Raw genomic sequence first — 15701 nt, forward strand, 5'->3', positions numbered from 1 at the left:
ATATTTACCTTCTTCTTATTCTGTCTCTGCACTTTGACCCTTTCATGGCACCAGACAAACGTTTTACTAAACGCAAAAAGAAAAAAAACAAACCTGTAAACGGCAATGACATATACAAGTCAAATTATTTGTGCTTACCCTCACAATCTCCATTTAAATAGAGGGGCAAAAAAACACTATTAACAATATTAGTTTGCAATCTTATCACAGACCATTGTTACCTATGGTGCTTTTTGTACAGGAACACATTTTTGATTCCAAATTTTTTTTTACCCTGCCAAATTTACTGGTGTTTAAAATTAACCTTCTATAATTACCAAACAACTAAGCTCAGAAAAAAAGCTATCTGAATCCAACTTTAAGAGTCGTCTGCTTTAAAATTGTTAATGTCAGCTACCATGAATGGTATCTGACTGATATAATAATTGAAAGGTGAATTGTTTTAAATGGCTGAGGTCAGCTAAAACAGTGGACATCTTGTCCACAAGTTTACTATGATTTCATGTTTTTACAAATGTTTTAGAAACCATCACTGAAAACATAAAAATTCTGTTACAGTATACCAACACAAAGACAATGGGGTTAGTATAAGCTAGCCAACTTAAAATAAAAAAGATAATTTGTCGTTGAATGTTACTAAAACCTAGTTACACAGCTTTTACATTCCAAAACCGGTTAGTTTGATGTCATCTCTGAAATGTAAAATACTTACTAATCCTAGTGAAAAATAAATCTAAGCTTTTAATATATTTTCTCTCTGCTTTCTATCAGCAAGCCATATAAATGAAACAGAAAAATAACATACAATTTTATTGGAGAATTGTATCAGTAGTAAAAATCTAATTTAGCATAGGCTATTGACTTTAAGGGATTTTTTTGCATCAATATCTAGAAGATTTTTTTTACTTTTAACATCCAGACTTCACGAGACTCCCTCAGAATACCATTGGTGTAGAATAACCCATTTTGTTCGATGACATTTTCTAGATTCTAAACTAGTTGAAATTCCTAAAAAAAGTTGTTAAACTGTGGAAGCCTAGGGTTAGACTCATAAACCAACTCACTCCAGCTAGTTTAGCTAAAACGACCAGGCTTTTCATTGCAAATCAGTTGTCAACAGATAAATAGAGACAAATAATGTTTGCAATAAAGTCCCAACTTTGGGGATTTTTTTTTTTACTAGGCATCAATTATTTAAACAATAATTAAAAAACAACAGCAGTGCGGCTTTAGACATAGATGGTTACATTAAATAAGGTTAACTTTTCCAAGTTTTATTGCAAAAATATAGAATTTGATAAGACACTACAAAAACATCAACACAAACATATTACACAATACAATTTCGAAGACAAACCAATAGCACACCAATAGCCAAGTATATTTTTAACTGAGCTTTCAATGATCACAACAGTTATTCAGTTGTTTTGAACCATAATGCGTGAGTTATTCATATAAATTGATGAGTTGCAGTAAAATGAATGCATACCTGTTTTTGTACAGTTAAAAAAAAAGCTGGATTTTTCCCCAATCACCACATAAAACATACTCATGTACCACTTCTTGAGGACAATAAATGAAATGGGCAAGATTTAATTACCCAATTTTTAATTAGACTTGGATCTCCCCCCCAAAAAAAAAAAATCTGTCCATTTATAATCAACAGCATTATCTATTTATTTTTTTTTTACCCAAATGAGTTCATTACATTGCACAAACTACTATGATAAGACTCCCACCTCATTAGTAGTTGCAGTTACAAATTTGGACACTAAAAAGATATAGTTCACTTTCAGATTTTTCCAAACATTCTTGCAAACAAAGGAAGTTTAAAAGAGTGTCTCACTGATTTACTATTTCATTTTGAAGATTTAGCTGATAGAGAATTCCTTATAAAAGGAACACTGTGAAACAAGTCAATGGTGCCATAAAACATAAAGTATGCTTTAACTGGTGCTACAATAACCCTGTCCCCTGATGTAACCTTACACCATTATTTAAGATGCTTTTAGACATCGATTTGTTCAAGGTGTTACCATTTTTCTTGATATTTAGTCATCATTATTGCTTCTCCACATTTATCATAATCTATTTATGCCTCATATTCAACTTTTAGCACATTTATTCTAATAATTAAAACAAATCTCTCTTCTGTCTTTGTATATTTAGAATAAACTCCAATTTCTACGACTTTTTTAAACAAATTTAAATGTTCAAATTTGCAGGTTCCAAATTTAGATTAAATATGTGACATCTGGAAATCTATGTGAAAAAATGCTAAAATTAATCTGATATTTGAGCAGTTCCCTGATTTGAACCTTTTTGCATTCCAGCAACTATAGAGCGACAGTTGTTTAATTCTAGACCAACAGCCCTGATAAAAACAATGCATTTCTCTATGCCCATTTTAAAACGTTTTGTTTGAGTTTTGCAGTTGACATTGGATCAAAGGTTCAAAAGTAGTGAGACAAAATGCCTGGAAGAGGTTTGCTGACATCAAGAACTTGTGGTAATGATCTTTTATAAAAAGTCACGATCCACATACTGTCCAAACAGTTTTTTGCAAAACCCTGTGCCTGTATCTCGAGCCTGTGATGTGCCACACACAAGAAGACGGTGCTCTACATATTAACATTTCCATAGCTTTAATTTCTTTGAAAAATATTACCAACTCTTTGTGCTTAGCTGTCAACTGGTATGTCCAGGGAAGCATTGACAGTATGTAGTGATATAATAATCATAATCAGGAAATAGATTACAAAGGAAATAATTAAGAAAAGAACCTAAAAGGTAGGTCACCTATAGACATTGCAGTCAAAGAAAAGAGAAATTTTCCATAAAGTGCAAATTAAAATAGTTCCAACATACACATTGTCTGACATTCCTCTTATTGCCTCTAGACATTGTTGGCAAAGAATGAATATTGTACAAAGTTTGGGCACAGTTAGGACATAGTATTTTGACAGGAGAGGAAACACCAGTGCTTAAAAATGCGAGGCACTTATAAGGTTGTATTTTTTTACCAATTGTTCATGCACCACGCGTGGGATTAAAAAAAAAAAATCAGCCAGAAAGAGTGGCTATACAACAGCTTGAAACATTATATTTAATTGAAGATAATCAACACTCCTGTTAATTCATGAATTAAAATAAACAAATCTGCATAGCCACAGTAGACTATGGGTGTTTACTGCATTTCTGTATTTTCTTAAATATTTTCTTTAACTGTGGATATGGAAACAAAAAAACAACTTTTCAGATAAGAATGATTAAAAAGATGTTTGAAATATTCTAATAAATTAAAACTGTAATGAAATAAATTTAACCCACCAAAAAAAAGTTGCACATCTGCAAAGAGACCAGATAGACTATGCAGATGCTATGCTTCCTGTTAGTAAACCTCCACTTCAACTAATTTCAATTTTTGAAAACACTACTAACTGAACTTGCTGAACTTCAAATGTGAAATAAACCCTCTTACATTCAGTCAAATTAGGCTCTTACAGTAAGTCCTCCATTTCTGTTCTCAACACTTGACTTGTTTTGCTCCATGAACACAACTTTAAATGTTTAAAAGCTGAACATGCTATTCAAACAAAGTGTTGCACCTATTTGAAACCTTACATTCTTCTTCTGTGCTTTCATATGGTCCAGTAAAACCACCTCTGAACAATAGGAACATTTTTTTATGAACTTTCTACCAAAGCTTTACAGTAAATAAACAAAGAAATACAGAAGCAAGTAATCTACATATAGTCTGAATGCTTTCTGCCGACGCAGATACTGCAGTCAAAGGGGTCAAGTTTTCGTAATATTCACAATGAAATTATTCCATCCTGAAGAGAAGCAAAGCACAGGCTTTATCAATTACTGACATCATTTAATTTTTAACTAGACTACAGAGGAAAAATCTACTAGTCAATGTGCATACCTTTTAAGGACTTGCAGAAGCAAAAGTATGGGCCCTGTCATAATATTTATTTTCATTTTATTGGAACTCTAAACACAACCAACAAAATATTTATAAATTGTCTCTCTTCAAGTCCTTTTTGAAACTCTTAGTAGGAGATAATTGTGCCATTAGACCCCCTTTTAGGACGTCCAGGCAGAAATACAGTATTTGTCACCAAGTACCTACTCTGAGAAGTATAATGATGTTAAGTTGTCCTCATCATAATGGACAAAAGAACAATGTTCCCTGCTTTAAATCTATAATACATTATTTACATAAAATACATGTAGGCGGAGCTGCTCAGTGGTCCATGAGTAAGTACAATAAAGAAGCAAACTGTCCACATAAATTATTTAAACAAGTACATATAAAAAAAAATCTGATTATCAAGTTCGTCGGTATTGCCACCTTTTGTTTTTTGTTAGTTTACCTTTTTTTTTTTTTTTTAACAGCAGTCCTGTCAGAGTGAGGTTGATCGTGGTGTGGCACACAAGCGTTGAAGAGATACTCTGAGGCGTGGTGAACAGAACTGATTTCTGAGGGTTTTCTGTGGTACCTGAAGGTTACTGTTTCTAAGTGAAGGCTTGCAAAGACTGCTAAACCACCGGTGAAGGCTGCTTTGGATTTATGTAAAAGTATCAGAACAGAAAAAGTTTCCTTTAGATTGATTAAACACTGTTGAGAAAAATCACACGGATTATAACAAGCAATACCAACACAAACTATCCCATGAAACACCTAAAAGGAATGAAGAATCACTCCACCTTTGTTTTAGGAGTGAATATTCTCTTACTTATAATGAAACAATGAGAAAATGTTGTGTTTTGTTTTTCAAATTTAGCAGAAGGATTTGACTGCATGCAAATGATGCATGTTGATGCTTGCAAAAAAGGGTTAGTAATTTATAAATAAATGCATCAGTTTAGTATTGTTTTAATTTGAAGATTAGAGACATTTATGTGGGTGTTGATAAAGAGACAGAAGTTTTTGTAGGAAACTATGGTTTTACAGACTTTCAGGCTTGTCAACATAATGTTTAGCAATCCCTGGTATCATTCAGTGGCTGGTTTCAAATAGCAAAAGGTTTATTGCCACATTCTACAAATGTTCTACATTCAGGCAAATGGGTATTTCTATAGCATCCACATGTGAAAGCAATTTTTTTTGCCTATGTAATAGCTTTACTTACAACTTATAAAGTTAATTATCTTAAATCCACTATTTATTTGACTGATTTGTTTACTTTGAATGATAGTATATGAAAGCCAAGATTCATAAAACAAGACAGACGATAAAACAAATAAGTCCAATATGCCAAACCAACAGCTCACGCTAATAATGATGTTTTTGTACCATTAGTTTTTATCTCACCTGAGATTTTCTTTTCAATTTACTGACTTGTAAAGGTAGTGTATGTCAAAAAACTCTGGCTGGTACGTGTTCTGTTCAGACCAGGTTGGCTTGTCTCATCCGGCTGAGAGATTAAGAAGTTTCATTTTGAGACCACTTTATGAAAACTTCCAACGTGGTAGAGCCATTCATTTCTAGTTTGAGCTAGGTGAATATTAACAGTACAAATAATGTAAGCATCCAGAAATTGGGCAAAGTTGGATAAAAAATCCCTTAAGAGTCAGCTTTGTTTGCCTTCCTCGGTCCTTCGCATAGCACCATTCAGTCCAGTTCACTTCAGTTTGGTTTTAGCCTTGCAGTGTTATACATCTCCATGAGCTCCACGAATACGACTCACCAACAATGCGGATCATCAAGTGAAAATCCATAGAAATTAGGGTTTCTTTGTCTCCAAAAAAAGTGCTATGCCGTTCTAGGTCCAACAGTTCTTTGATTACATGCTAGGTCCACATATTGGTTTCCACTCAGGTACTCATATGGATGTCTGATGTGTGTGCATGCCTGTACATATGCATCAGATGTTTACAGTAGAGTTGGTGCTGTTCATATGGACTCTCATCTCCTGAATACTTGTGATAATTTTTTTCTGATGTCCTGCCAGATTTACACCTACTCTTCGAAGATCCCTGCAAAACAGCAAACAGATAAATAAACACCTATATCCCCCCTTCCAAAAGAACTCAAAAGAATAACAAAATAGCCAAAATAACTAACATTGCTTTAGAATATGCAGATGGTCTTACTCTGATGTCATTTGAGTTACTGTGTCAAGTGAAGAGTAGCCTCCCTCCATGAAGAGCTCTGTGTAACGGCCCATTTTGATTGAGTCAAGCCATTCTCCGACAGTCTTTCCTCGAGTGCTGCAGTCTCCTTCCACACTGGCATGCTCCACTAACAAGTTGGAAACCCTAGCACATAGAGGTCATAAAAAACAGTTTTAATCTATTACAAAGAACAGTTCTGCAAACAGTTATTACATAAACTACCTTTAAGTATAAGATGACAAATTGCTTACAGCCAAATAGAGAGGAAGTCATCAGATTAATTGTTTTACACACAATGTGGTCATAGTAGACAAAGGGCTACGTTTCATACTGTTATTATGAACCATATGACCTGGACACACACAGATAGCTTAAAGCTCAACCCATCAATCCTGACAGTTACCTGTGAGGCTTCACAGATAATGCAAGCCATGCACCATCACACAGAGCTGCAAATGCTTTTCCCCTCAAAACTCTTTGTCATTCAGCTCACTCTTGGTGCTGACAAATAGAGCTCCCCATGCAATCAAATGAAACATTCACAGTAGGTAACAACATTTTCCATGCTACACCAGGAAGAGAAGGCTGCTGTGGAAAAAGGTCTGGACTTATTGGAGGGCCTTTAATCTTGACAGCTGTCATATGTCATTGTATATTAGACATGGCAGTAATTTATTAACCATGCTCCAATTTGTATGCATGTCACACTCTGCTTGAGATCATTACAAAGAAAAAAACCCTACCAGGTGTCTGTATGGCATTAATAAGTGACTTTTTGTCACTATACAGAGATTGACTAAAAATACATAGTGTAAAATGCAACCAAATAATTGAGACAATTGACATTTCTAATGTGTTTATTGAAGGGCAGATCATAACGAAGTAGATTTAATCATTAGTTCTATTTATTAACTAACTTGTGGTTGTGAGAGAATCCTGCCATACCTGTGTGAAGAGTTGACCAACTTTTTTAATGAACTGGGGTTGCGAATAAACTTGTCAAGTAGACAAACAATTTCATCAAACTTGGGTCGACTGCTGCGTTCCCTCTGCCAGCAGTCCATCATCAGGTGGTACAAGGCCTCTGGACAGTCCATTGGGCCAGGCAACCTGTAGCTCTCTTCTACTGCTTTTATTACCTGCCAGCAAATGAAAGAGACAGAGATGCATGATGGTCGTTTTCTGATAACAGCAGTAGGGAGGAGCAGGATTTTGTGTCAGTGACACCAGTGTGAGAAATTATAGATTATTGTTTGATAAAAAAATAATCCCATTTACAAACTTGACTAAAGTTAATAGTATTAATGGTGTGTTTGAAGTTTCGTCAGTTACAGTATCACAATACATTTTATCACTAATACCTGCTGTGATTTTTTTTCCTATACATTCTCCTTTGACAGCAAAAACAAGATTAAAAAGGGTCCTATAAATTCCAGAGTAGATATAGACTGATTCTTCGGTTGACAGATTCTTTTGGCCATTTTTAGCGTTTTATATTTGCCGGGGACTTGGTAGAAATTAACTGAATCAATGACTTAGTTGGAATGTTTTTCTATTGATAGCATTTTGAAATCTTTTTACACAGTAGAATAAACTTTAAATAATTAAGCTTTAAAGGTGTTCGTTTTATTTATCTATTTACATATTTGACGGATACTGCAGAAAAGAGAAACTGTGGACAAAAAGTATGTTTAAAACTGTTCAAGAACATCTATTATTTTCTGTCTTCACTAAATAAGTTCTTGCAATTTTCAGATAACATAAAATGACTTTTGGTTAACTCTTGTATTTATTAATGTATATAAACATCTAATATTGTTTTAATGTTATGGACAACATAGAATGGTAGTAAACATACAGATAAAGTGAGTACATAAGTGAGGTTAAATGGGTCAAATCAAACAACTTATATTTGTGAAGAAATGTATTATTATTAAAGAAATTAATAATAATATCAGATCAGTTCCATTTTTAAGTGGTTGCCATTCATATGCAAATGGGAGGGCATGTCCTGCTCTCACTGCAGCTTGAAGGAGATGGTACTCAAAAGAGTGGGCCATCTATGAGTGGTTTTGAACATGGAGCTGACTGGCCAAATGGCTGCTTGTTAAAGGTATAGTGGAGGATTTTCACAAATTTTTGAAAAGACCCACCCTCTCAACTTAAAAAAAAACAAAAACAAAATGCACATACACACCCTGTACACGCTCCCAAGAGGAAAACCCTAATAAACGCGTGTGAGAGATTGCTCGAGCCCATTTCTCCTCATGCATGCTGGGTTAAAAAGTTGCTGTTTGCATCGTTCATACAACCTTACTTTTACTTTTAAACATATTCTTAATATTTCTTATGCATGGATGCCCTAAAACTGAGAGTTTTGGCGGACAGATAAATGCAGAGAAATTCCTTCATGCCGAGAATTACCTCCCGTTGCAGAAGCGCGCATCGCCCTAAACTTTTGCACACTGATGAAAAAACAGATTGAAATATGAACAAAAAAGCGGAACTTTTAAAAATATTCTTAATGTTTTGTCACAAATGATATAGAATGGTGTTGATAGCAAAAGCGGGAAATGCCATCCACTGATTCAAAAATATATTAATGTGACACTGACTGTAGCACTTTGACAAAAATGTTTCTCCATGAAAGTAGAAATTGTATTCATTCGACTTTATCTGTCAAGCTAAACTCTAAATTTTAGGGCATCTAAGCATAAGAAATATGAAAACATTAAGAATATGTTTAAAAGTTCCCTTTTCTATTAATATTTTAATCCGTTTTCTCATCAGTGTGTTAGAGGGGAGGTAATTCTCAGCAGCCAGGTATTTCTCAGCATAGCGTTAGCTGAAAATGGGGACGAGCACCTAGGACGGCCTTATGTGAACATATAACCAGAATGATTGACGATTGAGAGGACCACTTATTTTGATGATTCACTCGGAAAACAAACATCCTCCTCTATAACTTTAAGAGTGAAAAAAAGTAATAAGTTGGCAACAGAGAGAGCTTTTTGATCATATCCAAGCACAACAAGGAAGAACTCAAACTTATATAGCTGGTCTAAAGAAGTTCTGTTGCTCTCTATCTGACCTTACTCTAAACTCCATGAAGCAGCAACTAGCCCCTTTGAGCATGAAGCACAGCATTAAAAGAGTACTTGTTTATTTCAAATGCCGCATAGCCCAGTTATTCATTTCTGTATCTTAGAAGATGCAGCACTGAATCACGGTTTTCTTTTTTTTTCTGAAAGGGAAACAGAGTTAGATGAATAATAAATAAACCCCAGCTCTTTCCGTTGGAGCCTGCAGTGAAGAGCAGGCAGGAGTTTTCAGCCGAGCTCTTCCAATGCATGAGACTGCAGGGAATTGATCTGTTGAGTTCATAACAGCCTTTACTTTGCCTAAATTCAGACAAAAGACCTACATGATAACACTCCAATACACATGGATGCATGAAAGTGCATGTATACATACACGCATTTCAACTGACGCGCTAGAAGAAAAGCCCTGCATCAAACCATCACGGTCGGCTGAGAGGGAGAACGACTTTATTTCACACTAGGAGGGTGCAAAGATCATAGACTGAGGAGAGAGAATGAAGGAGAGGGTGGACGAAAGGCAACACAAAAAGAATAGAGACAGAGACTGCATTTAGAGAGACAAGAGAGGACAAGAAATTGAAAGGGAGAGGGAGAGAATAGGAAACAGAAGGAGACAGCTTAGAGAAGGAACGTTCAAGCCTGCACTTTCTTGTGCAGATCAGAGAAAATCCTGCATAACGCTTTCAATTAAACATCAAACGTCTTCTCCTCTCCTTACCACTCATCCTCATCTTCCCTCCTCTCCTACCCTTCTAGTCTTTGAGATAGGCAGACTAATAACCAAAAGGAGGGAGGAGCCTTGAGAGGTCACTGAGGGGTTGTGCGCACATATGTTGCCTGTGCAAATGAGTGGGAACATGCTGCTCGGGTGTTTTTATAGGCCCAAAACATGTATCTGAAAGACATTAAAAAAAAAAGAAACTTACGTCTTGATTGGACATATCCCAATAGGGCCTTTCTCCATAAGACATAACCTCCCACATGACAATCCCATAACTCCACACATCGCTAGCAGAGGTAAACTTCCTGTATGCGATTGCCTCAGGAGCTGTCCAGCGAATAGGAATCTTTCCTCCCTGCAAGAAAGGAAGACAATATTTAATTGATTATTTAAATACCTTGCTGGACCCATCTTCTTTTTAAATACAGTAACAATGGAGGTCTTAAGAAGAATTCCTAAACATCCTACAATAAAAAATAGACGAGCAGAACAGGGGCAATGAGGAGGAACAGGATTCCTCCCTAAATGTGTTTCAGTGTTGTGTCTTAAAACCAGTTCTTAAAAAAAGCATGTTGGTAATGCTTCACAATCCAGACTGGCTGGTGATCGCTAACAGCACTCAGACAGGTCCTAGTTTAAAACAACATTTAGAGCAGAATTTATTAACTCCACATAAGGATGTTAAAAAATACAGAGTTAAAAAACAAAATAAAAAAGGTTGCAAACAGATTCAGCTAAAAATCGTGGCTGTGAGCGCAGCTCTGTGCAGCGCACTGACCTACTTAATGTGATTGGGGAGCTTTAAGCAAACAGGAGGATGAGAGACAGCCAGAGATGCAAACCCATCGCAGCTCTGGCTGTTTGTTTATGGAAATGTCTTTCGCAGCCCCTAAAGGTTGTCTTCCAGGATTGTAATGTATTTGGCTCCATCATTCCATCAGCTCTGACTAGCTTCCCTGTTAATTACCAAGAATAGCATCTCCTCAGCACCACTCCGTCACCACTATGTTTTTACTGTGGAGACGGTGTGTTCAGGGATTTGTGCAGGATTGTCCTTTTGCAGCATGTTCATTTTTGTCTGAAGATTAGAGATATACCGATACATTTGCATGCCAATTTTCTTGACTGACATTAGCGTCTTTTTCCTTGTATCAGTTGATACGTGCATGCGTTGGTCGACTTATTAGTGCATTACGCAGCTATGTTTGAGATCACATGAAGGACGTGCTTGCTGCTCTGTCCCCATTAGCTATCCATTATTAATGTTTTTGTATTTACTGTAGTCATTACTTAGAGTTGCAATTTTAACTTTTGACAAAATTATAAAATCAAAAATAATTTTCTTTCCATTTTGGAAACATTACTTTGTGTCGGCCCAACACAATTATTGCAATTAGACACAATTAAGTTTGGGGTTGCTATAAAACAGAAGTCAAAAATGTCAGATGATTCATTTGTAATTTAAAGCACTGCATGTACTTTAAGGTGCTTTAGAAAAACAGATTAAAGCCTGAGATTACTCTGTTAAGTTGCAGCTTCTTTTAATCAGTATCTGTAGCTTTTGCTATGTGTTGATTTTTTATTGAAATGCCTTTTAAATTTTTGCATAAATGTATTTCTAGTCTAAATCATTGTTTGATAAGTACAGCTGCAGGCTGAAGAAAGAAAAATGTTTTTTTTACATTCAGATGGCAACCATGAACAAACTGTAATTGAGACACTTCCTATGCTAATGAACACAGATTTAGGAACACTCTTGCAGTGACAAGTTTTACCCACTTGCATGAATTCCCTATCCAAGCTGTTGGGGGTCTCAGATTGCTCTTCTCATTTTCCCTCATCTTCATTATAATGCTTTCCTAGTAAAGATTTAAAAAGGGTTCACAGGAACACTGCTGAGTTCTACAGGAAAATGTGTTTTCAGCTGATGAGAAGTGAAATTAACTTGATGCAGTATTGATGAATACAGCAGCAGGATATCTCGGGGTCTGATTATTTCAAGGATGTGAATCATGTTATTCTCACTCGTTGGGGAATGGGAGCCTGATAACGACAGAGAGAGAGAGAACGAGAAGGGATGCGGCTGGCATTGAGAAGTGAGTGACAGGATATCTGGCACCAAGGCATACAGACTTGGTGCTAATTGAGTGTTGTGGAGACTGAGTTGAGTTCTAATTGGTCCTTCTCTTGCAGGAGACCGCCTGTCTCTAGCTGGCACGAAGAGACTCAGTCAAGGATGCACAGCTCAATTTAAAGCCTGCTGCTGTCATCTGTGTGAATGCATGAATATAAATATTTCAGAGTTTCTTATTTATTGCAAAGTGTGTGACACTAAAACAAAAACATAATGCATGATTCATTTGGACAGTTCTCTTTCTAGGGAAGAATGGTTATATGAGATGTGTCTCCATTAATATGTTAAAGAAAGTATTCACTTAATTCTTTAGTAATCCAAACATTAGGAGAAATATATACACAGAACTTTCTCTAATCCCTTCTATTTCATCCGTCCATTTTCTGCCGTGCTTATGCCAAGCAGGGTTGCGGACAGGTGCTGGTGCCTATCTCCAGTTGTCTATGGGCGAGAGGTGGGGTACACCCTAGACAGGTCACCAGTCCATTGCAGGCCAAAAATGAGACAAACAGGACAAACAACCATTCATGCACACATTCACACCTAAGGAGAATTTAGAGAAGCCAATTAACAGATATATTTTTGGAAAGTGCGAGGAAGCCGGAGTACCCGGAGAGAACCCACGCATGCTCAGGGAGAACATACAAACTCCATTCCGGGAATCAAACCCGGAACCTTCTTGGTGCAAGGCAGCAGTGCTACCCATTGTGCCACTGAGCAGCCCCTACTATTTCTAAAGTAGTAATAAAGGTTCCTGTCACAAAGAAAGCATAGTTCACAATTTTTTTAATGAGTAATTTAGGCGCCCGTGCAGCAGCTTTATTAATGGCAACTCTTTTCCAAAACCAGCTTTAATGTGTTTAAATAATGATTAACCTCCTAACTTCGGACATCAGTTGTTTATAGAAACTCAATTATTTAAAAGTTCAAGGAAAGCTCAGGGATCACCAGTGTTAGTCTTTCACTGTAGATGGTCCAACAATAGTCTCTCAACAGTCTAGCTAGTTTGATATTAACAAATGCAAGACAGTACAGACTAAGAGAAAGGCTCTGCTCTAAATTTTACATCTTCGATCACCATGAATATTTTCATATGACCGAATGCAGGTCCTATTATACTAGGCTATTATTTAACAATAGTAAAAGTCAATAAAGAACAGACAGAGTAGATAGTTAATAGTTACCCTTGTAGTGTATGATGCCTCTGGATCGTCTTCCAGGACTCGGGACAGTCCAAAATCAGACACTTTACACACAAGGTTGCTATTAACAAGGATATTACGGGCTGCCAGATCACGATGGACATAACCCATGTCTGAAAGGTACCTGGAACGATCAACACAGTAGTTAGGAATGGTTGGCAAGTTCAGTAATGATATGCGTGTCTAAGGACTATGTTTACCTCATGCCAGATGCGATGCCCCGCAGCATGCCGACCAGCTGGATAACTGTAAACTGACCATCATTTTTCTACAGTAAAAAAGGCAAGACAAAGATATATAGATGCCATGAATTTCAGGCACAGAATCTTTGTGAATATCAATACAACTCGACAACATATAATCGTTATTTTATGTAATTAAGAGCAGGGGGATGAGATTTCTTTAATGTGTTGCTATTTAAGGTGGATTACTAGTACAGGGTATCTCAATGGCATTGCGCTGAAACTCTGTCGGCAAAGCCTGGTTGTATTTAATTACATTTGTTCTGTGACTCCAAAGGTCAGCAGTTTGCAGAAGTGTGCTGGAAAAGAAAACGAAAAAAGAAAGAAACAGATTGCAGAAGAAAAACAAAAGATTGTGCCGTGCTACTGAAAGATAATCTCTAGTTTTTTCAAGGCTGCCCAAACTACAAAGTTAATTAACCAACAGTGTAGAATCAATAATAAACACAACTCTATATACTCGGCTCTAACCTTCGTGACTCCACTTTTGAATCGGAGATTTCAAGAGTGAAAAGTTGAGTATTTTACTACAGAGTTCTGTACAATTATTCAGCTGTGAGGCACTTTTTGCCATCCTTCAGAGAAGACTCTTACATCTCTCTAAAAACAGACCACTTCAAATATGAGTTATATAACATAAATGCTTCAGCAAATGAATAAAGCACAGGAAAAATCACTCCAGCACTATACATGTCACTGCCACCGCTACAGCTAGGTTTAAAAAAAATAAAATAAACGTAGCTTTATCAGCACCTTGTCTAAAACATCTTTTGTGTAATATTAGACATTTCACAGTGATTTAACATCGGAAATGTGTTTTTCTTGAGGGACAGACCAATAAAAAATAGATTGTTATATTTTTTCTCAGGAGCACAACCAGTTAGTGATATTATCATGCAAGGCACAGTGTGTGGACGTTCCAGTGGCACAGCTGTTAGTGAAAGTGAAACTTGAACTCTAGGTCATTTCATAACCCCATTCTTCAACCTTGTTCAACTATTTTACATTCCCTTACTTTAAATGCTTAGCTGTAAAAAAAATCATTTCAAACTCATACTTTATTATTGTGTGTCCTTGGGTAAGACACTTCTACCACATTGCCTACTTATGGTGGTCAGAGGGCCTGATGGCGGCTGTGTACGGCAGCATTTCTTCTGTCAGTGAGCCCCAGGGCAGCTGTGGCTACAATCTAACGTGCCACCATAAGTGTTTGTCTGAAAGGGTGAATGACAGAATTTAGAGGGCTCTCCTGACTTGACCAAAGCACAATACAAATACTTCCATTTGTTTTTTGCTGTGTTTGGATTTATTTAATTATGATATGCAAATATTATGTAGGGATGCAATACTTGAGACAAATTATTTACATTAGGACTTTATGGGATTTTGATTGTGGCTCTGATTCCTGGTTTGGACAGATGACTGCGATAAAACAAAGAATGAAAAAGGGCTTCTTTTTTTATTTTAATAACCACATTTCCTTATATACGGAGTTATTTTTTGTTTTTATTAAATTCAAGAAAAAATCTGAAAGGGGAAAATTTGAGTTAAATTGAATGTAAAATACATTTATTGGAGAGAACCAATTTTCACACTGATATCAACTCAGAATGGAAAAAACATTTTGAGGGAAAATACTTTGTCATGGAATAAATAAAAGAGAAATTGACATTTGGAAAATAATTTTCAAGGGAAAAAAGCTCTTTCAAAAATATATTTAAACTCTCTATTGCTGTTTTTTGCAAATAGAGAAAAGGATGAGAAAAATTATCTCAAAACTATTTTATTTTCTCTCTCAAAACCCAAGTATTTACTCGATTCAGGATTTTTCTGTGTAAAAACTGTCATGGGCAGACCTGTGTTCCTATTGTCCCAGCAGAATTGAGATATTCATTTCACTTTCAATTTTTTTTCCCCAATTTAGATTTTAATTTCAAGATTTTTCTTGAATTTCACAAAAACAAAAATAAATCCATACTTATATCACATAATATATAGGTTAAAGCAACTTACTGAAATTCTTAATATCCACTTAATTTTGGGAAAGTCTCACCTATTTTGCATACCCAAATGGAAAAGCAAATAACTTAGGAACTGTAAACCAAAATTGCATGTGTAATACATTATTTGTAGGCTAGTTTCAGAATATATACATGAAAATTGGGTGAGTAAAAC

The 15701-nt window shown here is 35.9% G+C and overlaps 1 protein-coding gene across 2 annotated transcripts in view; it reads right to left on the reverse strand.

The window, feature by feature from the left end:
• Positions 1 to 1253: 1253 nt before the first annotated feature.
• Positions 1254 to 15701, reverse strand: part of LOC119792366 (ephrin type-A receptor 5) — an 82034-nt gene continuing 67586 nt past the window's right edge. Inside the window, exons 14-19 of one of the 2 annotated variants that reach the window (XM_038298974.1) lie at positions 13485 to 13552; positions 13267 to 13408; positions 10154 to 10303; positions 7072 to 7265; positions 6077 to 6270; positions 1254 to 5988 (exon numbers count right to left, since the gene is read on the reverse strand). In XM_038298974.1, the coding sequence (XP_038154902.1) occupies positions 6102 to 6270; positions 7072 to 7265; positions 10154 to 10303; positions 13267 to 13408; positions 13485 to 13552 (723 nt within the window). In that variant the 3' untranslated portion in view covers positions 1254 to 5988; positions 6077 to 6101. The remainder of the gene's footprint in view (positions 5989 to 6076; positions 6271 to 7071; positions 7266 to 10153; positions 10304 to 13266; positions 13409 to 13484; positions 13553 to 15701) is intronic. The other variant, XM_038298973.1, reaches the window with a different exon arrangement.

The sequence above is a fragment of the Cyprinodon tularosa genome, unplaced genomic scaffold, assembly GCF_016077235.1.
Source record: "Cyprinodon tularosa strain WSP-4 unplaced genomic scaffold, ASM1607723v1 ctg418, whole genome shotgun sequence".
NCBI classification, from domain to species: Eukaryota; Metazoa; Chordata; class Actinopteri; order Cyprinodontiformes; family Cyprinodontidae; genus Cyprinodon; species Cyprinodon tularosa.